This window comes from Garra rufa, chromosome 1 (genome assembly GCF_049309525.1).
Source record: "Garra rufa chromosome 1, GarRuf1.0, whole genome shotgun sequence".
Taxonomy (NCBI): domain Eukaryota; kingdom Metazoa; phylum Chordata; class Actinopteri; order Cypriniformes; family Cyprinidae; genus Garra; species Garra rufa.
In genome coordinates, this window is record NC_133361.1 from 11,555,026 (window position 1) to 11,580,494 (window position 25,469).

A 25,469-nucleotide genomic window follows, 5' to 3' on the forward strand; every position below is an offset into this window, starting at 1 on the left:
CTTGAGGAAAAAACCTTATAAATCACATAAGTGTTTAAAAAAAAATCATCTGTGAGGGGTAGGTTTAGGAATAGGGTTACACATTATACCCTATTTTGTTTTTTCTCAGTTTAGGTATAAAGAAAGTCAAATCTGTCCAATCTCATAAGCATGTGAGATTTCATACTTTCAGACTTGAACAAAACAAACCATGAGGAAGTCTTCTATGACCTATTTGACAGGCAGGCATCTTGGTTATAATTTGGTATAGTTTTATTGTCTATAGGTTAAATACTTTACATACAAATACTAGTATATTACATGAAAAAATAAAAACACATGCAAATAATTTGCTAGCTTTATTGGTCGAAGGCTTCAATGGCAGAATCAGCATCTGATCTCATTATTGCACATTAGCAGCTGGATTCCAATGTCTGGAAATCCCCAAAAGAAGTTGTTTATAAAAGACCCTCCCTTCTTGCATTTCTCCTATTCTTATCATTCCATGCCTCATCTGCAACAGAATACTGTAATGTCCAAATTCCCTTTTGTCTTCTTTCTTGCTAATACATGTTATAAACATTCTCTTAGTAAATACTTTAAAACAATACGTGTGGTGTCTTTTTTAATAAACCACTCTCTTATTAAAGCGAATACAATACAAGTACTATATAAAAGGAAAAGACATACTTGCAACAGGACAATTACATATTTTCCTCAACAGTGGATAGAAAATACAGTTCAATATAGTACTGTACAATATAAAAACCATTACACGGATGGAATGAACATACTAAAAAATGAAAACCACGATGAGTGTGTTTGTGTATGTGTGCGATCAGGGCCCTCGAGCAAGCAGCCTTTAGAATCTGTACATGTGGTATGTGCTGATCCACGAGGATGTGAAGGCCCAGTCCGGGAATATCTCCAGTAAGGTCTCGAGTGGCTCCGAACGCCCATCTGAACCAGAGAAATAATGTGCGGAGATGGCCAGAGAGAACAAGCCCTCATCAGGAGACGCGTCGGAGGACTTGTGCTGCTGAAGATGAAAAAACACACATGAACTCACATAGTAAATGCCGTCGTGCTCCTCAGGTTAAATATGTGGTTTTTGAGCTCGAACTCACCATGATCTCAAACCAGAAGGTCCAGGTTGGAGCGTTTAGACCGTGAGAGTAAAATATAAAATAGCCCCTGTCATGGTACACCATCCTACCTCCGAACGACGAACTGAACAGAGACGCACCGGCGTGAAGGCGCAGGTGCAGAGACATGTGACTCGGACCTGAGAGAGAACAACAGGACATGTTTTAAGGTGCACCAAGCAATTTTTGATTTTTAAAAAAAAAATCTCGACACAGTGGTGCCAATTCTGGAATACGGGTATGACATTCTTCAACGCGAATGGAATGGAAGGGAAAAGCTACAGACTAGGGTGACCTTCATTGGGGATAATTTTTATTATTTAGTTTTTTTGGAAACGTTTATCTCTCACTCCCTTATTTGTTTCTCCACTATACCATAAAGATAATTTATAATTTAGGATATGCTCAGAAAATGGATATGGTTTTATCAACAGGTACTTCAAGATCCGACTGTTAAAGGATTAGTTCGCCTCCAGAACAAAAATTTACAGATAATGTACTCACCTCGTTGTCTTCCAAGATGCTCATGTCTTTGTTCCTTTAGTCGAAAAAAATTGTTTTTTTTTTTTTTTGAGAAAAACATTTTAAGGAATGTTCTATGGTGCTCCCAAGTTTGAACTTCGAAAATGCAGTTTAAATGCAGCTTCAAATGACTCTAAACTATCCAAGCCAGAGAAAAAGGGTCTTATCTTAATCTCGCTAAACAAGAGCCTTCTTTCTCGGATGGCATCGTTTAGAGATTCTTTGAAGCCGCATTTAAACTGCATTTTGGACATCCAAACACGGGGGCACCATAGCAGTCCACTATATGGAGAACAGTCCTGAAATGTTTTCCTTCTTTATGACTGAAAAAAAAACAAAAAAAAAAAACAGGAACATCTTAAATGGCAACTGGGCAAACTCACCTTTGACCTCAAAGATTATTCTAAGGAATCCCTGTGTAATCTCCTTTCTGGATAAGAGCTGGAACTCCAGTGGAGCTTTAGGAGACACTTCGGGAACCGGAAGATACCAGCTCTCACTAAAACAATGAGAGAAAGATGTCATGAGGTTCAAGCGGTGGCTCAGTTCAGCTGAACATGTGCATGAACTCCATCATCCAATCCTTTGACTTATATTCAGTTAACCAGGAACTTGATTGTGAGGAACCTTGGGAAGCCATAGTAGGGAATGTAGTCTTGACAGTGCGTGCGGATGCTGTCGTTGATCTGTGGGATGTGTGGTGTGATGTGCTTCATGCCGGTGTAGTCCTGATCGTTGATACAGAAGCCCGAGTCGGAGCTCTCCAGCGAGCCGTTCAGTGCGTGGAACCTGCGAGTGATGTGCTGTAAACAAACACACATCTGACTGATGCAGGCTGAACTCACAACTAATAAAATAATCCATTCAGTTGAAGATTATTTGATGGATTCATTGGATTTAGACACATTTTACTTTAAAAGAATTAAGATTTCTTCTAAAATGCTTCAAGAAAAAATATGGTTCATAAAGCATCTGCTTGACTCAGGCTAGAAGTATATTAACGTAAACAGCATTCCTCTTGTTTTATGTATTACTGAGATATTACTGAGACACTATTTTATGGTTTGAGTTTCAGTAAACTCTAAAAACCCTGCTTTATAGATGGACCAGTGATGGCTGTACCTGGACAAAGACACGTTTGGGTCGTGGACTGGATGGGTTGGCAGAATATGGGAAGAATACTCCAAAGCTGACCAGAACAAACATCAGCATAAACACCGACCCCAGAACAACCAAGATCCACTTCGTACTCCGAGACAGATAGATGAAATGAATCTGGAGAGAGAGAGAGACAAACAAACAGATAATAGGTGGAATAAGATGATTTATTCTCTTGGTATTTTATTTTAAATTTGAGATTGAATTTTGAATGTTTGATTCTGAATGTTTGAATCTTGTTACCGTTAGTTTGTTTGACTCACAAAATAGGAAGACAGAATTATCGTTGCCACAGTAACAAGTGCTGCCATGATGATGTCGGGTGGGGTTTGGTCTGCCCTGCGGCCCAGAATGGGTGTAAAGACCTCAAAAATCACTCGGATGAGGAACATGATGTAGACATATGGCACAGCAAGACCCATCAGGTAAAGGATGGAGTACTGCAAAGATGCTCCTACATACACACACACACACACACACACACACACAAAACAGTACTAACTATCAGCACAAATCTTGTGGCACTAGAATATGAATGACCTCATTTAAACATCTGAGCCCTGATTTCTGCTCAGTGAGTACACCCTAAGTGAACTTGTCCAAAGTGTTATATAATATATTGTGTTAGAATCATTATTATCTGGCACTGCCTTAAAGGATTACCATTGCAAAAATGCAACCTGAGCTGTTTTTTTTTTATTGTAAACAAGACAAACTTATATCTAAAGGCATAATTACGACAAACGAGCCGTTTTTTAGATTAGCCGTGATTTAGTTTTGTGGTCAATGGCCCCGGTGAATGGTAGAACTAGGGGCATAGTTTTGAGTGCATCAAAATTGATATTTTTATAACACTAAGAAGGCTCGACACACCATGAAACTTTGCTCGAAGTATCACCTGGGTCTCTACACATGAACTCGAGCATTGAGAACAGTGTTTGTGAACACAGAGTTTACTAAAAAGAAAGTTTTTGAACAACTCACTTTCACTGTTTGAGTCTCCGCGCGTGGCTATCTTGCCAGTCAAGAGGTATCGATCTCTGAATGCGACGTAATACTGATGAGAGTTAAGATGGATAGCTCCTAAAGGATTTCATGTTTATTACTGAATCATGGATTAAGGATGGCGATCTTATCCCTTTTTCTGAATTGGTCCTGGTTGACTGTACATTTTTTTTAAAAATTATCGCCCTATCTCTGTTTTACCATTTGTTAAAAGGTTTTGGAAAAGATTGTGTTTTTCCAACTTCAGTCTTTTCTTGCTTTAAACAGTTTGTTTGAACACTTTGAATCTGGTTTCAAGGTTGCTCACAGTACCGAATCAGCCCTTTTGAGGGTGTTAAATGATATCTTTATAGCCACTGGTACAGGGGACTCTGTGGTCCTTGTTCTCTTAGACGTATCAGCTGCTTTTGACACTATCAACCATTCCATATTAATTAATAGACTTGAATCTTGGGTGGGTCTCTCTGGCACAGTTTTAAAGTGGTTTCAGTCATTCCTGTCGGATAGGAAATATGTGGTTAGGCTAGGACAATTCTTCTCTTCCACTTCTTCTTTCCCCTGTGGCCTTCCTCAAGGTCCTGTCTTAGCTCCCACTTTATTTTCACTATATATGCTACCTCTAGGCTCCATTTTTAGGGAACACGAGATGTCATTTCACTTCTATGCTGATGACACTCAAATCTATCGACCTTTTAAGAAAAACGATTCTTTGGCCATGAATGCTCTGTTTTCTTATTAGGATGAAGTTAAATCTTGGTTATTTCAAAATTTCAAATTTCATAAAAATGTCTGAGGTTATGTATGTAACCTTGGTTCCCTGAGGACAGGGAATGAGACACTGCATCCTCTAGAGGTCGCTATGGGGAACGTTGCAACGTGACTCGTGTCTGAAGAATGAATAGAAAAACTACATAAAATGGCCGGCGACAGCATATGACGTCACGCAGCGCGACCGTCGCTGCTGTTGCGTCACTACCGGGCGACCATCACATAAAAGGGGCACCATTGCAACACAACACATCTTAAATATCAGAAGCTATTCATTGTCCTGAGCATGGCGAAGAAGTCTAGAGGAAGCAGTGTCTCGTTCCCTGTTCTTAGGGAACCAAGGTTTTCTAACGTAACCTGAGACGTTCCCTTTCGAAGGGAACTCCCACTGCGTCCTCTAGAGGTCGCTATGGGGAACAATATACCCACGCTGCCATGCTAGGGGAGTGCATACTAGGACCTCTAGCTAGCACTAAGCATCAATTCGGAAAGAATTGCCCCTGCTAGGATGTAGTGACAGCAGAAGCGTTATCCCCTACGGCCAGTGGCCTGAACTGTTACATTACTTACCTGAACCTGGGTTAGAACCCAGTGAACAGCTCTAAGGTTTGGAATAGAATTGATATTTATTCCTTCTGGGGGAAATGGCTAAGTCTCCACAGAGATTTGAACTTGTCAGAACAAGGAGCTACCGCAGCATAGGGCCTTATTCCCTCAGGAACTGGCTCCCATATGAGGGCCTAATAGCAGATGGTCAGCAGATATCAACAGTGATATCCAGGAGTTGCACCCAGGGGACCGGGGTTGTAATGCTAACTCCAATAGATGGGGACGGGGTGAAGACGCGTGACCCATAACAAAAAGGGTTTAAAAGAAGAACCCATAGCCTTCGGTGGGAACTTACCACGTGTGGATGTTATCAAGTGCCCCAGATGTGAGTGCACTTACCACTCTTGTGGTTTTAATAAAAGATGCCCAGGCGTAGCGTGGGACACTTACCGAAATGATCAGATTTAAGGAGAGTGTTTTCCCTCAGGGGGTTTCACTATCAGCTCCATGCTGTCTATGGGACAGAAGAAGGTTTTTTATCCTCAGAATAAAATTCCCTACTCCAGAAGCTCGCAAGCTATCTGTCATCGGAGATAAACATGTTTAGCTGAACCATCCTGTAGTAGTGGATAATGTTAGAGGAGAAATCCTTAAACCCTGAACCCCTTAAACCCTGAATTTTTGGATCAGACAATCCCATGTAGGTGGGTTGGTGCTCTTCCATCAAAGTGGAGCTAACTCAACCTGACAGGAATGATCTCACTGTTATCCTTCGTATAGGGGATTATTGTATCTTCTTCAAGAATACATCTGTCCTTCGGATGAGACGTTAAACCGAGGTCCTGACTCTCTGTGGTCATTAAAAATCCCAGGATGTCTTTCGAAAAGAGTAGAGGTGTGACCTCGGCATCCTGGCCAAATTTGCCCATTGGCCTCTGACCATCATGGCCTTTGAATCATCCCCATATTCCCATTGGCTTCATCACCTTGTCTCCTCTCCACCAGTAAGCTGGTGTGTGGTGGGCGTTCTGGCGCACTATGGCTGCCGTCGCATCATCCAGGTGGATGCAGCACACTGGTGGTGGATGAGGAGATACCCCTGACACTGTAAAGCGCTTTGAGTGTCTAGAAAAGCGCTATATAAATGTAACAAATTATTATTATTATTATTATTCAAGAATACATAGGCTGGAGAGTAAAACCTGTAGTATGACAGTCAAGCTCTCGACCTGAAGTACAGGGAAGTTATTCTTTTGTCACCAAGTATTGGTGCCGTTTTATAGACGACCCTTGAAAAAAGGGGGGCAACCCGTCCTTGTTCTTTTAGAGGGTTAGTTACTCTCAAGTCTAGGTTTGGACCTAGATAATAGGAGCTATAAGGCTGAAGGCTCTTAGGAGTAATGGTCTCAAGAAATAACCCTCTGATGAGGGGAGACCTGCAACCCTCATTCTTTGAAAGAAACAGAGCTTTCTGAGAACGAAAACTTTGTAGAAGTACGTTCAATTAGTCCCAAACCCCTGCGCACAGGGAGGAACACAAATTAATATGCTCTATGAACCCTTTCCTTAGAAAGGGGAGCGATATGGTAGCCTTATAGAATTCTGATAGCTTCCCAGAATAACCACATGAGGACGACTTCCAAGCCCTGATTAGGGAGGAAAAACTGTTCCTACTGGTTTCGACACGTCGTACAATCTTTCCTCAGAAAGGGAAGTGAAATGTCGCCTGAGGAACGAGTATATTTAGGCAGGTGCTTGGATCCTTTCCTCAGAAAGGAGAGCAATCTTAAACCTGCAGACTCTGCAACAAGCCTACTCCAGTCCTCAGACTAGGATGGGACTTTTTATCAAAAAAGTGTGGGGTGCTCAAATCCTTTCCTCAGTAAGGAGAGCACTGCATACATCTAATCCCAGCCCTCAGACTAGGATAAGATTTGGCTTGAGAGGAGTCACAAAGCGATGCTCATTTTTTTTTTAAAACACCCTTTCCTCAGAAAGGGGAGCATTCACATATAAAGACCTAGGGTCCATAGGTTTTAACCACCAGGGTGTGATTCAAATATACCTTTTTTTCTCAGAAAAAAGGGAGCACATTTTCCTTTAGTTATTCCGAGTCTGCAGCGAGCTCTTTCTGCCCGCCCTCAGGCGTGTTTTTACAGATATTGTGGTGGCTGCTGCACGCCATTCTACAGTGAATTCCTGTCTTAACAGGTTGGGGAGCTCTTTTTCCGCAGAAAAAAAGAGGCCCTGGTTCACCGGAAGAGGACACAACTGTAAACTCGGCTGAGACGGGCGCTCATTAGGGACCCTTTCCTCAGAAAGGGGAGGGCCCAGTCCTCGAAGTTTGTAAAGGTGAGAATCAACCTAGACAAAAAAAGGGAAAAAATTCCTTAATACTTCTGAGAAATACCCTTTTTAGAAAAGGGGAAGTATAGCTTACCAGCTCTTATGTTTCTGCCTCAACAGAACACAAGCTATTTTTCTGGAGAGGGATTCTCGGAACAGGCCTGCGGAAGACAGCGTTAAACATGTTTAAGGGCGATCCTAAGACCAAACTTAGGGTAGGTTACCTTAAAAGGGGGACTTAAAAATCCCAAGTCTAACAATCCTGTAAGGGTGGTTAACCATCCGACCTGTGGTGTGAAGAATAAGATTTAATTATGCGGCCCATAATTTCAACCAGCTCCCTGTATGCAGGACAGGAAGGCTGAGAGGATTCAGCCTCAGTCTCTTCATCCATCTCTTGCACTTCCTGCTCGTTTTGGGGAGACCCCAACAGAGCACTTCAGAGATACGACGTCATCGTCATCCAAGAGTGCATCCTCGTCTCTGGCTGACGCGTGAGAAAAGGAAAGCCCCCTTTCTAGCTCGTCAGCCAGTTCCACTTGCGATCCCCATGAGCTCAACTTCCTCCGTGCCTCGGCAGCAGCAGGACCTTGTCCCCCGGTTCGCGGGGGACAAGTGAACACTCAACTTTCCTCGAAAAGAGAGACAGACTGGATCTGAGCTTTTTCATTGGAAAACGCTTAGAATGTACACACAATGCCCCCTCAAGAACATCGCGTGCGTGCTCTTCGCCCAAACAAAACACACACAGCTCATGTGTGTCATCAGGTGTCAAAAAACGAGGACACGGATCAACACAGTTTTTAAACACATTGCTAGTGTTTTCCATAATAACAGTTTCCTCTTACCGTTTACTATTTGCACTCTCAGACAAAGAATTGCTGAAGACAACAGAGATGTGTCATTTCTATAGCATTGTCCCTTGAGAAGATAAACTAAAATTTATTTTTAAAAATGTATTTGTATAAAACCATACCTGTCTCAAATAAATACACCAAATGAGCCTCATCTCAGAGGGATAATGTAAATACACAATGTTTTACTGTACTTTACTCATAACAGTCCACTAGTGGAGACAGATTAGTGAATGTGTGTGGTATGACCTCTGACCTTTGGCTCTGAAGAGCTTTGTGAGCAGCAGTTTGGTGATGAGCGGGAACACCACCATCATCATGGGCACATATGCTGAACACCAGCCGCGGCGAGTTAGGAAGAACAGCACAACACACCAAAACAGCAGACTGACGTCAAAGAAGACCTCGGCCAGATCCACACGACTCACACTCTGAACCACAAACACACACACGTTGGATTTCAATAGACGTGATGGTTTTTATACTGTAAAAATTTTATTTTCTATCACCCCAAACCTACACCTAAACCTACCCTTCACAGAAAACTACAAGCTTTTTTTGCTTTTCCAAAAAAACTTCACTTTTTAGCTCTTGGGGACCAAAAATGTCCCCACAAGGACAAGGATTTAGCAAAGCTACAGAGAAACTGCCTACCGGGCAACAGAGGAGTGACCGATCCCGAGTGCTGGCATCACTACATGGGTTCCAGCAGCACGCGTCAGCATTCCGGCCGGGAACCATTTGGAATCGTGCCATGCGTTCAGCGCAACAGTGGAAATGCCGCTTCTGTTGAAAAGAAATACACATTTCAGTAGGCGTGTTACTAAGAGCTACGGCTAACGAGCTACGATTAATATTTCTGTCTTGTCCTTGTTATCATTGAGAAAACATAATTCTAAGATAATAGCATATTTTGCTATGATCTGTGAATTTTAAGGGTATGTTTTACTTTTATAAAGCCTTTCTTTTTTTCTTTTTTTTTGAAAGTGCATTATCTTTTGCACCAAATTTGTTTATTCATTCAATAAAGTCACTTGGAATAATACGACATTTTAGGCACAAATAAAATTATTATCAACAAAATTAATATTTTTAGTGCAGGGGAAACACAGGTGCAGCATCTGAATTGGCATTTGGATGTTTTTACTCACTGTTTAATGCAGTTAAATGCAGTTAAAATGCATCAATAATGTTTTGACATTTAAATCCTAAAACACTGAAATTAATATTTGAAATTATGAAAAAAAAAAAAAACTAAAAGGTACTCTAAATGAGAAACCACTCATACATTCAGGAACAAAAATCCACCATGTTGTTTAGAGACGCAAAACAGTGCTGTGGCTGTGTTTGGAACCATTTGTTGGCAAAATCGAGTACAAATAGCCATTATGGTGTCTAAAACATAAGTCTCTTAATATCAACTTCTAGTTTGTTGATCAAACAATGTCATATCTGTGATTTTTGCCTTTTTTTGCACTCTTTGTGTGAATTTTGGGAAAATGCGTTTTATTAGACTGAATCGCGCAGTGAAAAAACACACTCTAATTGAGCACAGTCAGTCTAAAAAGTGTTTAGCACTCATAACTCCTATAGACCTTTTTCCTGAGTAAACGATGAGCGCCGCCATTAAGAATTCTAACGTCAGATTGAATGCTTTTTTGTTCCGGTTTCCATAGGAACCCATTCAAATAGCGTTTTTAATGTAGCTAACCACTACTGATCACTAGCTGATCAATTCAAGTCTGTCTCCATCAGATCTGTGAGTTCAGTCAGCTAAAATTATCATAGAAGAGTGTTTCTGCTGTCATGATGGCAGATGAGTTCATGTGTCAGTAATGTGTGGTTTATTTTGTCCCATCACTCACCCTGTAGCACCAGTTCTTGGCCAGTGTGTGTGTCAGTAGGATAATGCCGACAGCAGCGGATCCGTACAGACAGACGGCAGCGTAGAAGTGACTGTACCAGAACATGGAGCGGCCCATTTTAGTGACAAGCCAAGCCACGAACCAAACCACCAGCAGTGAGAAGAACCAGCTCAAGAAAACCACAATCACAGCACACGCCAGATTACACATGTATCGGCCAGCTGCACAGAGGATATGACGAGCCACTGCACAACCTGTCGCAGAGCGGTGCAAAGAACTGATGGGGCATTTTTTCACATTACACCCTGGAAAAATAAAATTAATTAAGTTAAAAAAAATAATAATTTTATTCTGCATGCAAATTCTGGAGGATTATTATGAATCACTGAAATGCCTCATTTGGTAAAATGATCAGCTCCATTGAGATTGCCATTATAAACTTGCTCAGGTGCAAGCAATCAACTTCCAGATTAAACCCCAGGCTGACCAATGAAAGTGGTGTCGATTACTTCAGAATAAAATGAGCCATTTCTTGAAGATTCCACTGTTAGTAGTGCATGGTACGGCAAATAATTCATCGTGGTTGGGGAAAGGGCTTTAAAAAGACCTCTGAGATAAAGTTGTAGAAAGGGACAAGATAGGAGAAGGCTACAAAAACAATTCAAAGGCATTAGCTATACATTGGAGTACGGTTCAGAGCATTGTGAAGAATTGAAAAGAGTATGGCACCATTTGAATTGCCATGTAATTACAAATTCTTGAGAAAAACCTGCATCCCTCCGATAGACAGCTGAAGATGGGCAGGTCATTCACCTTCCAACACGACAATGACCCTAATGGCTTAAGCCATTTCGACGTTGGTTTTCCTCAAGAATTTGGATGTACATGGCAGCAACCATTTTCCCTTCAATCCTGACCAATCACCCAGTCCCAGTCAGAGCCCTGACTTAAATCCTATTGAAAATCTGTGGATGGGCAAATATTCCCCAACCAAGGTGTGCAAAGCTAGTACAGACAAATCCAAAATGATTGATGGCTGTGATAAAAGCAAAATGTGGCTCTACAAAGTATTAAATCAAGAGACTGATGACTTTTCCAACACTGTTTTTTTGTTTTTGTTTGTTATATATTCTATAAAGAATGTATTCTTTAAAATAAAATACAATGTACAATGAATGTTATCGTCATTATAAAACATAGCATTTCTTTAAGCCTCCTGATATTTGATAGAAAATCTGAAATGTTCACAGGACGGTTCTTTATAAAAAAAGAAGCTCACTTCCAGAACAAAATTTACAGAAAATGCATACCATCCAAGATGTTCTTATCTTTCTTCAATTTTTAAATGAATTATGTTTCTTGAGAAAAAAAAGTTTGAACTTCCAAAATGCAGTTTAAATGCAGCTTCAAAAGGCTCTAAATGATCCCAACCAAGAAAGAAGGGTCTTATCTAGCGAAATTATCGCTTATTTAAAAATAAATAAATACTTTTTAACCTCAAATGCATTTTGGAAGTTCAAACTAGTGGACACCATAGAAGTCCACTATATAAAGATAAATCCTAAAAATGTTTTCCTCAAGAAACATAATTTCTTTATGACTGAAGAAAGAAAGACATCTTGGATGGCAAAAGGGTGAGTGAATTATCCATGAATTTTTGTCCTGGAAGTGAACTTCTCCTTTAATAAAAGCATCAGTGATTACATGAAAATAAAAAGACACAATTTGTGACAGACCGATATCTGGTCATAACTATTACGTACCCACAATGCTGGTTAGGAGGCATTTCACGGCCAGGTAGATCACTGCGGCGATGGCTGCCGTGTAGTTGATGATGGTGCCGACGTGAACAGTATATATCACCATCGTCAATCCCAGCACGTCAAAGAACACCATGTTACCATCGCGATACTCAGTGGAATTCGCCAGTTCATCAGACATTGTCAGGTGCTTGAGGACAGACAGGATGTTGTCACCTGGTGAAAGAGATAAAAAGGAAGTCAGTACAGCACAAGAACAATATCTGTCCATCTGCCTACTCATATAAAACAAAATCTGATTTCACAATTTAGGTTTAATGAGCTCAAACACCACACATTAGAAAAGCAGTGACATCTGATCCATATTGAGGATTATTATAATATCATAAAACACACAGCACTAGCTCTACGTTCTGATTGGACAAGCCGGTTTCAAAGAAGTTACGCAATTGTGTAACTAAGACTCTGTTTGCTTATTAGACTAATGCATTTTTCATTCTGATGATTATTTTTATTAATAAATGCAGTTACTTACGGAAAATTGGCATCTTTCATTATATCGCTCTTCTGCAGCTTTACAAAAACAATACAACAGCCGAAGACAAGCATTACAGTTCAGAACAAGAGAGCAGATCTAACTCACACACACACACACACACACACACACACACACACACACACACACACACACACACACACACACACACACACACACACACACACACACACACACACACACACACACACACACACACACACACAGAGGTATTAACCAAATCTGCAGTGTTGTTTTTGACAACCATCTTAGATTTAGTCTTAGTCTTTTGGACTAAAATGCTTATTAGTTTTAGTCCAATTTTAGTCGACAAAAAGTCAAAAAGTTTTCAGTTTAGTTTTAGTCAAAAAAAGGAGAAAAAGTAGTCTTTTAACAAATTAATGTAGGTCAGTAAGTATTTTGCTGTAGGGTAGTGTCATTTATAAGTTGTGAAAAAAGGATCGACTATTTTCACAAATATTTACAATAATGAAGGAATGGTTTTAGACATAAAATACATATATTTGAAATATACCCATAGGCCCTTTCGCCGTTTGCTACCACCCTGTTTGCAAACTGCCGGCATCATGGTTAATCGTCTGTCTGTCTGAGTGACAACAATGTGACGTGTTGAGGACGTTGTGCGCTGCATGCCAGGTGGTGGGCGTAACCAAACAATGATAGAATGCTAAAATGGCTTGCCATACTAGTATGGCAAAGAGTATTTAATGCTAAAACGGCTTGCCATAGCGGCATAAACTTTTTAGGTTTTAATTGGCATGCACAATAAGCAGAAATGTCATGCATTTTAAACGCCTGACAGACCACCCATTAACATTTTCATCTATTCTCGCCTCGTCAACGACAACTCACACACGTCTCGTCATGTTTTAGTCATCAACGAGCCATTTTTATCTCATCATCGTCGCGTTATCGTCATGAAAAAAAGTTGCGTCAACTAAATGATTTCGCCATCGTCATCGTTGACGAAAACACTGCAAATTTGTCATGAAATTCAGCTGCACAGAAATAAATCTCATCATATTATGAAAGCTGTAATGTACAGTTGAGGTAAAAAGTTTACACCCCCCTTTCAGAATCTGCAAAATGTTAAATACTTTAGCAAAATTATTGTTTATTTAGTACTGACCTGGATAAGACATTTCACATAAAAGATGTTTACATACAGTCCACATGAGAAAATAATAGTTGAATTTTTAAAAATGACCTGTTCTTGATTCTTAAAACAGTGTTGTTTCCTGAATGATCCGCAGCTGTGTTTTTGTTTAGTGATAGTTGTTCATGAGTCCCTTGTTTGTCCCGAACAGTTCAACTACCTGCTGTTCTTCAGAAAAATCCTTCGGGTCCCACAGATTCTTTGGTTTTCCAGCATTTTGTGTATATGAACGCTTTCCAACAATGACTGCATGATTTTGAGATCCATTTTTTCACACTGAGGAAAACTGAGGGACTCATATGCAACTATTACAGAAAGTTCAAATTCTCACTGATGCTTCAGAAATGGCTCCGTAATTGTTGCTAACACTAGGTGAGTGCTAAACGCAATGCAATACTTGGCAATCAAGAAGAGGAAGTGCTTTGTATTTATACAGTGTCTAAGCTACATGAAAGGGCAAACCTGTGCAAAGGAACATGGGAATTGTAGTCCGGGGTGACATGTAACAGTCTGTGTAATGTGCGAGTCTGTGAAATGAGAAAGCGACCTCTGGTGGTGAGCAGACCGAAGACCAAGAACTGGATTTGTGATAAAATGTATGTCAAAAAACTCCCATCTCATTTTCTCCTCCAACTTCAAAACCGGTCAACACTCTTTAAAATAAAGGTGCTTTAAAGCGTTGCCATAGAAGAAATATTTTGGTTCCACAAAGAACCATTCAGTCAAAGGTTCTTTAAAGAACCACTTCTTTCTACCTTTTAATAATATGAAGAACCTTCTTTCGCCACAAAGAACCTTTTGTGAAACAGAAAAGGTTCTACTATGGCTTCCTGAAGCACCCTTATTTTTAACTGTGTACATTGCTGTTTTACCTGTTTTGTAGAGGGTGTTTGATCTTCTTTGCATGTTCACTTTGTAAACACTGGGTCGGTACTTCTGCAGCGAAGTAGGGCGATTTTGAAGTTGTTGAAAAAATGAGATGGTTGGACAGTTTTTCGACATACCCTAACTGACTTGAACCAGAATACACAGAGCTCAGGCAAAGCTAGACAAAACGAGCATTTAAGGTTAAAAAGAAAATAAATTGTCTTTTTTTATTTTTTAGAATCGCTTTGCTAAATAAGTTAATTAAGAGCCTTTTGAAACTGCATTTAAACTGCATTTTTGAAGTTCAAACTCATGCCATAGAAGTCCACTATATGGAGGGAAATCCTATAATGTTTTTCTCAAAACACATAATTTGTATACGACTGAAGGAAGAAAGACATGAACATCTTGGATGACAAGGGGGGTGAGTAAATGGACTGTACATTTTTGTTCTTGAAGTGAACTCCTCTCGCAGACAGCAATTTGCACTGGTCTTGTTAAATTAAGTTGATTGTTACGGAAATTATCTGCGTCTGTGTTCTTCTGAAATAATGTCAGTAAATCACCCATAGAAATAAACACTTCAATCTGTGCTTTAGTAAATCTGGCCGCGAGACTTATTTCTATTCATAAAGACCTTCTTAAAACAGCGTCGATCTTGGATTTGATTTGTCTGACTGCTCAACTGATCGAAGCTCTGAGTGAACTTCATTCTCTCTGAAGCAGCTGTTTAATTTCCTAAAATCTTCACGAGAGGCTGTAGATCAGGAATGAGGCATCTCACCTGCTCTCTGGATGGAGTCGTTGTGGATTCGGTCCGGAGTGTCATATTTAGTGTGATAGAGGTAACCATTGTCTATGAATGCAAGATCAATTCCTGTAGAATGAGATGGAAGAAGATTCAGACTTCAAAGGGTCTTTAACATGATCTGACAGTCTCAGTCAATACTCCTGGTTTACTCTTTACCATTAACTTTTCTTCTTTTATTAGCAGTACATGACTTAATGAAATGTGGTTTTACTGTAAGCATGTGCAAAACTTCTTAAAGAGGTAATTCACCCAAAAATGAAAATTGATTGATGTTTATCTGCTTAGCCCCAGTGCATTCAAGATGTAGGTGACTTTGGTTCTTCAGTAGAACACAAGCTAAGATTTTAGATTTTTGTAAATATTGATATCAATACTGTTCAGCTTCTGCGCAGGCTGATCGTTTCGTGTCTTAACACCTCAATGTATCGTCACGAGCCGCAGTGTTTAATTTGGTTTTGTCTGTGTAAGTTTTTTATACTCTCAAATATTTGGTGCCTATTGACTGCCATTATATGGCTGACAGACTGCAACAGTTTGAGTTAAAATCTTTGTTTGTGTTCTACTGGATGCCCTGGGGGTATCAGATAAACATCACATTTTCCTTTTTGGGTGAACTATCCCTTTTTTACAGTGTGTCTCATACCAGGAATATTCCCATAGTCCCTGAAGATGCGGAAGTCTGTGTCCGAAGGAATGAGACCACTTTGGAAAATCTCCTGACCGACCACTGTGGCGAACGGGTGGACGGCGGCTCGGGCGTAAGCCTGGATTAACCACGGGTTCTTCGGACCTTAAACACACACACACATACACGACTGCATTTAGAGATTTGACAAAATGATCATGCTGCTCTTTTCCATATATGTGTGCCATGCATTAAAAATGTGTGTACATGCGCACAGGCTAATTTTAAGCTATACATAAAAGAATTTCGGAAAACTTTATACTATTATATAGTACTATATCGACTATATCGACTTAGTTTTGGCGAATTCCAACAAATCATACATCATTTTGAAGGTCTCTTATTGGAGAAGGTGAAAATAAAAATAACTTATTTTTGAAAATTTGCTTACTGCAACTCATCCTGCCAGCACAGGTCAGATATATGCCAATGTATTTTGTTTGTTTGTTTTAATGGAAACATGGACTTTTCCAGTCATTCCCCATTTACTGGATAAAGATAAAATGCTTGGATTTTTAAATCTATATTTACTTGAAAGTTATACATAACTAGAAGTAAAAAAAAAAATACATTTTTATTATAAAATGCCCATTATGTTTTCAGATTTGAAATGAGGCTTCCTTTATTTAATTTTTGCAATCTTAAAATATGATATAAAGACTCGTATAGTCTAAAATCATGATCCACACTCTTAATTGTAATCTTCCCAACTTTGAGAGGTAGTGTCAAGAAGATCCTGACTGGAACAAGCCTGTGGACACCATTTAATAAACACAGCATCAACCCTCTTTGGTCGACAAACATGGCAGAACGTTTTGTGGCATTCTTTCCTGATAACCCCTATGGGAATTAAAATGATCAAAAAATAAAAGTGGATCCCATTTCAAAATCCAAAAAAACACATCAAGGCACTCACATAGTAAGCAAAGTAAAAAGCCTTTGTTCTAAGACAGGTTCTTCATTCTTCATCAGGGTGTTGAAGGCCTGTTGTGGCTGATATATGTAGATGCCTCATTGGACCTCTCCAAGCACGTAGATGCGTCCGCCATATTGGAACGGTCCACTTGACGTCATTCACCATAGAGTAGGTTTGCAGACCAACGGCTGTGCAAGACTGTGACATTTCGAATATTCAGTGATTACTATGGTCAAGTATGTAGATCTATGGGTGAATGACGTCAAGTGGGCCGTAGTGAAATGGCGGACGGTTTACGTATAACGGCCCATTGAAACAGTCGCTAATGAGGCATCTACATATATATATCTATGGCTGATACGCACTGTCGCCCTGTCTTAGAATAAAGGTTTTAAGAATAAAGTCGAAATGTTTCAAGAAGTCAATGTTCAATGTTCAAAATATTTCGTTCTTAAATAATTTCGACTTTGTTCTCAAAATATTTAGACTACATTCTCAAAATATTCCAGCCTTCGTCTTGAAATATTTCACTACAACACGCTTGAAAAGTACATTGTGTTTTTAGCTAATGACGATAGTGATCTATTCTTTAAACTCTGGCACTTGTTCTGCTTGGCAACAGAGCAGAGTTCATCTATCGTAGGTACACAGAGGCGTATTAAATGTTTACCTGTCTGAAACACCAGCTCTTTCCCTCCCACTCCTGCCGCGTCTAGGTTCACAAACGCTCGCACCTGCCGAGCCCAGGGATGCTGGGTGATGAAGCCGTGACTGCCCTGAGAGAGAGATGTTAACAGTGATCAAACTGCCTGAAACACACTTAACACCTAATCACATGCTCGTTGAGGTCAAAGGTCAGCTGTGCCGTGACCTCTCACCTGCAGGATGGTCTCCTCGGCCCCGTTGAAGAGGAAGATGACGCCGTGTTTGAGCGGCGTGGAGAGATTGGCTAGAGAATGTAAAACCTCCAGCATCACTGAACAGCTGACGGCGTCATCACTGGCTCCTGAAACACACACACACACACACACACACACACACACACACACACACACACACACACACACACACACACACACACACACACACACACACACACACACACACACACACACACACACACATTATTCATCATACAGTACAGTTATTACTCATACACTAGAGTAACCATTAAGAAAATAAGTTTATTCAAGTGTGCTATTACTACTTTAAAAAATAAAGAGAAAAGAAAATAGCTAAGTACACTTTCAGTCTTCTTTTTATGGGCTTTTCTGTCCAAAATTTCCAAAATACAAGTGAAGAAGAAACCGGAACAACGGATGCTTCCACATGTAATCTACCACAATCGTCAGACATTAACCAGCACCAAAACCATAGAACCAGATTGAGAGTCCTTCCATAGCCTTTTGACCCTAATGGCTCAGAAAACACAGAGAGGAGAGTGCATAGAAATTTTGGGGCTGAGTGGCCCAAAGAGAAAAAAGGGGCACTAATGGGTGGGTTAATACAAATGATCCAGTTGTTACAAATACACAATTAAAAGAGAAAACAGCACACTCTGTAATATTTTCAGACTTTATTGTAGATGTTTTGATAAGAGTGGGCCCTGTCTAAAGTTAAAGGTTGTATCAGCGATTTCTAGACTATAACATAAAGTGTCAAATTTAGCTGACCTTTATTCACGATCCGCTCGCTGCCTGCCCCATAAATTGTCTGTGAAAAAAACGCGTCTCTCTGGTCAGCCTAGGGTCCGAGATATGCTAAAAAACAATCGGCGCTATCAACTATTCCACAGATAAACAAACAGTGTTCCAATCAATCAGCGTCAGGGGTTTGGTGTTGTGGACTTTCCTACCGGTGCTGGGATGTGAGGGAGGCGGAGCGAAAGTCCACAACACCAAACCCCTTTTATTTTTTTTTACTTAAAGGGATAGTTCACCCAAAAATGAAAATTTGATGTTTATGTGCTTACCCCCAGGGCATCCAAGATGTAGGTGACTTGTTTTCCTCAGAAAAACACAAACGAAGATTTTTAATGAAAACCGGTGCAGTCTGCCAGCCTTATCATGGACGTGGATGGGCACCAAACCTTTAAAAGTAAACAAAAACATGCACTGACCAATCCAAATAACACTCTGCGGCTCTTGACGATACATTGATGTCTTAAGACACGAAACGATCATTTTTTTGCGAGAAACTAAACAGTATTTATATAATTTTTTTACCTTTGATAAACAGCAACGTCCATCTGTCATGAGCACGAGTTTGGCATCAGTCACGTCACATGAGCACGCGCTTCTGGCGAAGAATACGCAAACGCCGTAAGGGGAAATCAGTGAAAAGTCCCGGATGAGTTTGCGAAAGCAAACGTAATCTTTTAGCTTTAAATCGGTTTAAACAACCAGGATACGCGCAAGTAATTACCATTTTGTATAGCCGCTATACCCACAATCTCTGTGCACTGTGTAAACAATGAGTGTTGTATACATGCAAAAGATCGCATCAGGCGTTTGCGTATTCTACGACAGAACGCGTGCTCATGTGACGTGACTGATGCCAAACTCGTGCTCATGACAGATGGACGTGGCTGTGTATCAAAGGTAAAAAATTAAATAAATACGGTTCAGTTTCTCACAAAAAACGATCATTTCGTGTCTTAAGACATCAATGTATCATCAAGAGCCGCAGGGTGTAATTTGGATTGGTCAGTGCATGTTTTTGTTTACTTTTAAAGGTTTGGTGCCCATCCACGTCTATGATAAGGCTGGCAGACTGCACCGGTTTTCATTAAAAATCTTCGTTTGTGTTTTTCTGAGGAAACAAAGTCACCAACATCTTGGATGCATTGGGGGTAAGCAGATGAACATCAAATTTTCATTTTTGGGTGAACTATCCCTTTAAGATAAAGATAAATGAGTTTGAGTTTCAATTATCTCTCCTTTAAGTCTTAGACATTACAAAAGAGCAACTTTTTTTTAACTTAAGGAGAAACAAAAGAGTAACTTTGGAGCAAGAGGTTTTATTAACTCTTGCTAATAAAGCTTCATAATACTCACTGCCAGTGTTGGGGATAGATACTTTTAAAAGTAATGCATTACAGTATTGAGTTACTCCCTAAAAAGTTACTAATTAACTTTTTTTAGAAAGTAATGTTGCGTTACTTTTGCGTTACTTTTTAAATCTGGGCAGGGCTTGCTTGTTTGTTTTTCATATGAAAAGTTCTATTTTTGTCGAATGTAAAAGCCTTTTCACACCAAAAGCCTCAGGCTTAGAGAAAAGTAAATTCACGTCTGCACAGTAGACCGTAGAGAAAAAAAAAAAAAAAACTCTTCAGCAATAAAAAAGAATAACAAATGGTACATTCTCTTGAGTAATTTTTGCTTATTAGTGTGGATGAATTGGACCATCGAAGGTTGGCAGCAAAGACATCAGTTAATGAAATGGGATTAAATACATAAAGGGTAATTGTATTACTTAATATTTAATTATTAAAGGTTTGCATTATATTCTGAGTTGAATTTCACAGTTTTTTTTTTCATTTTAAGAAATACTGTATCTGTTTTTTTCACATTTATTCAAGAACTAATGTAACATCTTAAAAGTTGTCTCAACATGGGGACAGCAGAGCTTTTTAATCAATAAATGTGGGAAAAATAACTGGCGTTACTAATTAGAAAAAGTAACTCTTCTTGTCCATTAAAAAGTAACGCGTTACTTTACTAGTTATTTGGAAAAAGTAATATTATTACGTAACTTGTAATGCGTATCAAAATGTTGATATGTAAGACATGAAGTTGAATTGAAATTTGAATGAAATGTGACCGAGATCTATATAATTCTCACAAGCTTTTTAAAACCAGGCAAGTGTGAAGCGTTGATCAAACGTTGTAAGAACATACCTGGGCTGTTGGCCACCGAATCAAAGTGGCAGTTAGCAAGCATGAAATGTTGCGCGTTCATCTGCGGTTCGAGTTTGACAGCGATGTTGGTCACGCGGTCGTAGCACATGTAGGCGAAGCAGCCGGTGGGCCGCTGGACGTCCACCGTGATGGAGTGAGGTCCGGTGTTGCTCTCATTCCGGATCTGCTCAATCTGATCCAGCAGGTAGTTGACCGTGGTGATCTCGTTCTCTGGGCTTCCGACGGTCCGCGGCCCGACGCTGGTGATCCGCTCCAAATGCTTCCTGATACACAAGATTACAGTTTTACACATGTGAGCACAAATCAGTTTTTTATTCTATTGTGATTTTTATTTTATTTTTCTGCATTTTCAGTGGCATTTTAATCTGGAGCCCTGCGATATTTACTATACAAGTACAGCTACTAATAAAAGTTATAATAAAATTTGCCTTTTATTATCCCTTCAGATTATTTTAATGCTTTCCTGTGTATCAAAATCTAGCAGACAAATATTAATCCCAGCAAACAATTTTTGATTCCACGGAACATTCTGGGAAAGCTTCCTTAACATAAATAGAACATTCTATTTCTTAACTTAAATAGAACGTTTCCTTTAGGTTACGGGAGCATTCCAGGAACAAAAGGGGAACGTTACGGAAATTTGCCCAACATGTTCTCTTTAGGTTAGGAGAACATCCAGGAACGTTCCTATTAGGTTCCCGGAACGTTCCTCTAACCTAAACGAAACGTTCTATTTACATTGAGAAAACTTTCCTGGCTAACCAATTGTAACGAAGGGAGTCGAGGTGGACAGAGTTGGATCCAAATGCAAGCTTTATTGCAGATCGTGTTCAGGGCAAACAGAGTAGAACACCAACAAACAGGAACAAACAAGGCAAGACAAAAGCGTAATCCAGGCAGGATCGAAAACCAAGAGGGCAGCCCAAAGTAGTAAAAAACAAAGAAACAAGGCAAGAACTATGGCTAAGACTGAACAACAAAAACAGAACAATAGCTAGGGCTAGGGCTATGGGAAACGATGGAACAAGGAAACAGTGAAAACGCTCAGAAATGCAGACGGGGCAATACAAGACTTCGCGAAGAGGCTGTGTGTGTGAGTGGCTTATAAGCAGTCAGTGTGATGAGGAACAGATGTGTGCAGCAATCAGTGCAGTGGGCACGAGGAGCAGGTGTGAGCAGTGATTAGTGCAGTGGCTTGTGGGGGATGAAGTCCATGATGAGTAGTGCAAGAGTTACCAGGATGACGGAGGCTCAATTCGTGACACCATTAGGGAACATTTTATTTATGTTTCTAGAGATTCCCTGAAAGTTTTCTGAAGGTTCCCAGAACGCTCTCCTAACCTCTTCAATCCGATACCGCAGGAGAAAGAACGTGCTGAAGAAGTCCATGCAGAGCAGAGGAGCACAGTAAAGAAATAAACATTGACTTTCTGACTACACCTAACCTTGGCTTATTTTTATATATAAAATTGGAGATATATTATCGTTATAATGTTATTTGACCACTTTGATGTCTACACTTTATTAAAAGCTTATTTCGGACATGAAATTCTGCAAAAATAGGTTGTTTATGATCATGAGAACCATCTGCAACGTTTTAAGTATGGTTATGACTACTAAACATAACCTGCATGGAACCTTCTGGGAATGTTCTCTCTAGGTTATAAAAATAAAACTTTATTAATAAAATAACCTAAAGGGAATGTTCTGGGAAGGTTTTTTTTAGGTTATAAAATTACATCTACAAATAACATTTAGGGAACGTTTGTCACAGTTCTGTCTGTTCATTTGGTGTCCCCCTGTCTTTTTGTCATTTGATTTAGCCGTCCTCATTATTCTAGCACCTGTCTTTGTAATTATTAGTCATCTGTGTCACCTGTGTTTGATAATTAGTTTGTCTTTAAGAGTCTGTCTTTGAGTTCAGTTCCCTGTCGGTTTTTAACGTTGTGTGATGTGTGTGTAAGTGTTCTTGCCTGTTCCTGCCTTGTTCCTCTTTGAGAATTATATTAAATATCTTGTTTATATTGTTAATCTCGTCTATCGTCTCGTCTCATCCTGCACACACCCCTGACAGAAAGACCGACCCAAACAGTTTCATGACGTGTTTCCCTGCTTTATTTTCCGGTTAGTTCTGAGTTTAGTTTTTTTTTTTTTTTCCTTAATAGATATCCCTGCCGTCCTCATCATAATCCTGGAGCCGGGGAACCGCTCTCTCGAGGAACACACAAGAGACTTTGCGCCACAGACGCATTACCCTGACAGCTGCCTGTGCACGTTCTTCCGTGCAGGACTCAACATCGCCACGAAAGCGCAGCTGTCCGGGGAGGGTCCTCAAGAGAGCCTCGCCGATTACATCGAGACTCCAGACCCAGAGCCCAGCCAAACATCCCCCCGACACGCAGTGTATTAGCCCGCATTCACCGCGGACGGAGAGCCTGAGCCCGGAGCGACAACAGTATGGTGCGCCGATGGGATCAAAACCTCTGACCAAGTGCGTGAGCCGGCCTCTACATCTACGACGGTGGAGTGCTTTGTGGAGCAAGAGAGGTCGGTAGAGAGCCCTGCCCACTGCACCACCACTGGGGGTGAGCATGAGCAACACTCTGGGGACTTAATAGACTTTTTCACAGAACCACTGGCCTGCTTGAACTTCCCAACCACCCGCACTCTTCTGCCTATTTCTAAATCCTTCCTGAATCTCCGCTGGTTCCTTCCAGCCATCTTGAATCTCCGCTAGTGCCATCCAGCATTCCAGAAACCCCGCTGTCTTCTGTCAGTCCCCTTGCTCATCCTTAGTCCTCCATATGTGCAGTGGGCTCGCCGCAGGTATGCAAGCTTCCATTGGCGTCTCGGCTGGAGGATCCCTTATCTCCAGCCTCAGAATCCAGAACTCCGCCTTGGCCCTCCGACCCTGCGGCTCCACCACGGCTCTCAGCTCCCTCGTCTTCAGCGTCGCCCGTCGGCCCACCAGCTCCACCGGGCTTCCTCGTCCCTCCGGCTCCGCCTTCGTCGGTTGTCGTCCCGCCATCGCCTACGGACTCTACACCTCTGGCTACGCCTCGTCGCTCCATCCCATCAGCTCCGTTGGGCTCCTCCCTCCCCCCGGCTCCACCTCAGTCCTCTGTCGCTCCGGATACCCGCCTCCGCCTTGGTCGCCAGAGCCTCGGGCTTCGCCTTGGCCCTCCGGATCTTCGGTGTCGCCCAGGATCTTCGGCTCTCCGTCTCTGCCTCGGGCTCCTCCTCCACCTGCTCTGCCTCTGTCGGTCGGACCCCTGGAGTCGTCAGCCCGTCCTCCACCATGGCTCCTCCCTCTGTCGGCTCCACCGTGGGTCTTCATGGCTGTGGCCTGGGTCTTGGTCTGTTACTCCTGCTCCAGGTCCCTCCTGTTTCCTCCCTGGCTCCTCCCACCGTCGTCGCCCCCTTGGACTGTCTTTTTTGTCACCTGGACTTTTGTTTTTGTCCCCCTCCAAGGGTTGCGTCCTCCGCCAAAGCCTCCTCCCATGGACTCTTATTTTTCTGTCATTTTGCCCCTCTTGTTTTTATTTTGTTCCACGGCGCCTATTCGGATCTCAGTCAAGGACGCGCCTATTCGGAGGGGGGCGTAATGTCACAGTTCTGTCTGTTCATTTGGTCTCCCCCTTTCTTTTTGTCATTTGGTTTAGCCATCCTCATTATTCCTAACACCTGTCCTTGTAATTATTAGTCATCTGTGTCACCTGTGTTTGATAATTAGTTTGTCTTTAAGAGACTGTCTTTGAGTTCAGTTCCCTGTCGGTCTTTAACGTTGTGTGATGTGTGTGTAAGTGTTCCTGCCTGTTCCTGCCTTGTTCCTCTTGGAGAATTATATTAAATATCTTGTTAATTGTTAATCTCGTCTATCGTCTCGTCTCGTCCTGCACGCACCCCTGACAATGTTCTGGGTACCTTCTCTGTAGGTTATAAAATTAAACCAAAAAGAGAACCTACAGGGAACATTCCTAGAATGTTCTCATTTGTTGCATTTATTATTATCCCCCCCCCCAATGTTTTGGGGGATTTTGGGGTCCTAAACATACACGAAAACTCTTGAATATTTGCACACAAATTGCAATCTGCGGCCATTAGGATGCTGCAGAGGCTGGGACCTGGGTGTGGTATAGGGCCTTTACGGCTCTAAAACTTTACGTTTTAATAATGTATTAATATTTTGTAAGTTAATAATAGTTAACATTAATAAATGCTATATAGTTATTGTTCATGTTAACAAATAAAGTTAATGTTAACAAATTAACCTGAATGGTAAAAGTGTTGCCAAAGTTACATATTGTTCTTTCCATTTGTGTGTGCTGATCTTATAGTGTAACCCTTTCACTGCTGTAACCCTTAAATCCAGACTGCTAGAGGGTTACTGTGAATGCATGTACCCGCTGGGCACCTTTTTCCTGATGGTACCGGGATGGCGATTGCACTGAGGGCGAGGGCCCGTCTTCGCTGCTTGCAGCTATATTCTTTACTTAATATTAGGGGTGTAACGATATTTCGTAGTACCATATTTCGCAATGCAAAAATGTTACGATATGTATCATAGAGTGATGACGATAAATTTACGATATGACAACAGTCTAACC

The 25,469-nt window shown here is 40.9% G+C and overlaps 1 protein-coding gene across 2 annotated transcripts in view; it reads right to left on the reverse strand.

Moving 5' to 3' along the window:
* Positions 1-158: 158 nt before the first annotated feature.
* The window catches only part of LOC141330630 (endoplasmic reticulum metallopeptidase 1-like), a 26,820-nt gene continuing 1,509 nt past the window's right edge, over positions 159-25,469 (reverse strand). Inside the window, exons 2-16 of one of the 2 annotated variants that reach the window (XM_073835537.1) lie at positions 20,842-21,125; positions 17,821-17,948; positions 17,613-17,718; positions 15,985-16,131; positions 15,315-15,407; positions 11,955-12,167; positions 10,192-10,496; positions 8,981-9,112; positions 8,583-8,757; positions 3,068-3,258; positions 2,769-2,921; positions 2,274-2,449; positions 2,030-2,145; positions 1,107-1,264; positions 159-1,015 (exon numbers count right to left, since the gene is read on the reverse strand). In XM_073835537.1, coding sequence (XP_073691638.1) covers positions 842-1,015; positions 1,107-1,264; positions 2,030-2,145; positions 2,274-2,449; positions 2,769-2,921; positions 3,068-3,258; positions 8,583-8,757; positions 8,981-9,112; positions 10,192-10,496; positions 11,955-12,167; positions 15,315-15,407; positions 15,985-16,131; positions 17,613-17,718; positions 17,821-17,948; positions 20,842-21,125 — 2,551 coding nt within the window. In that variant the 3' untranslated portion in view covers positions 159-841. Of the gene's footprint in view, positions 1,019-1,106; positions 1,265-2,029; positions 2,146-2,273; positions 2,450-2,768; positions 2,922-3,067; positions 3,259-8,582; positions 8,758-8,980; positions 9,113-10,191; positions 10,497-11,954; positions 12,168-15,314; positions 15,408-15,984; positions 16,132-17,612; positions 17,719-17,820; positions 17,949-20,841; positions 21,126-25,469 lie in introns of both variants that reach the window. The other variant, XM_073835536.1, reaches the window with a different exon arrangement.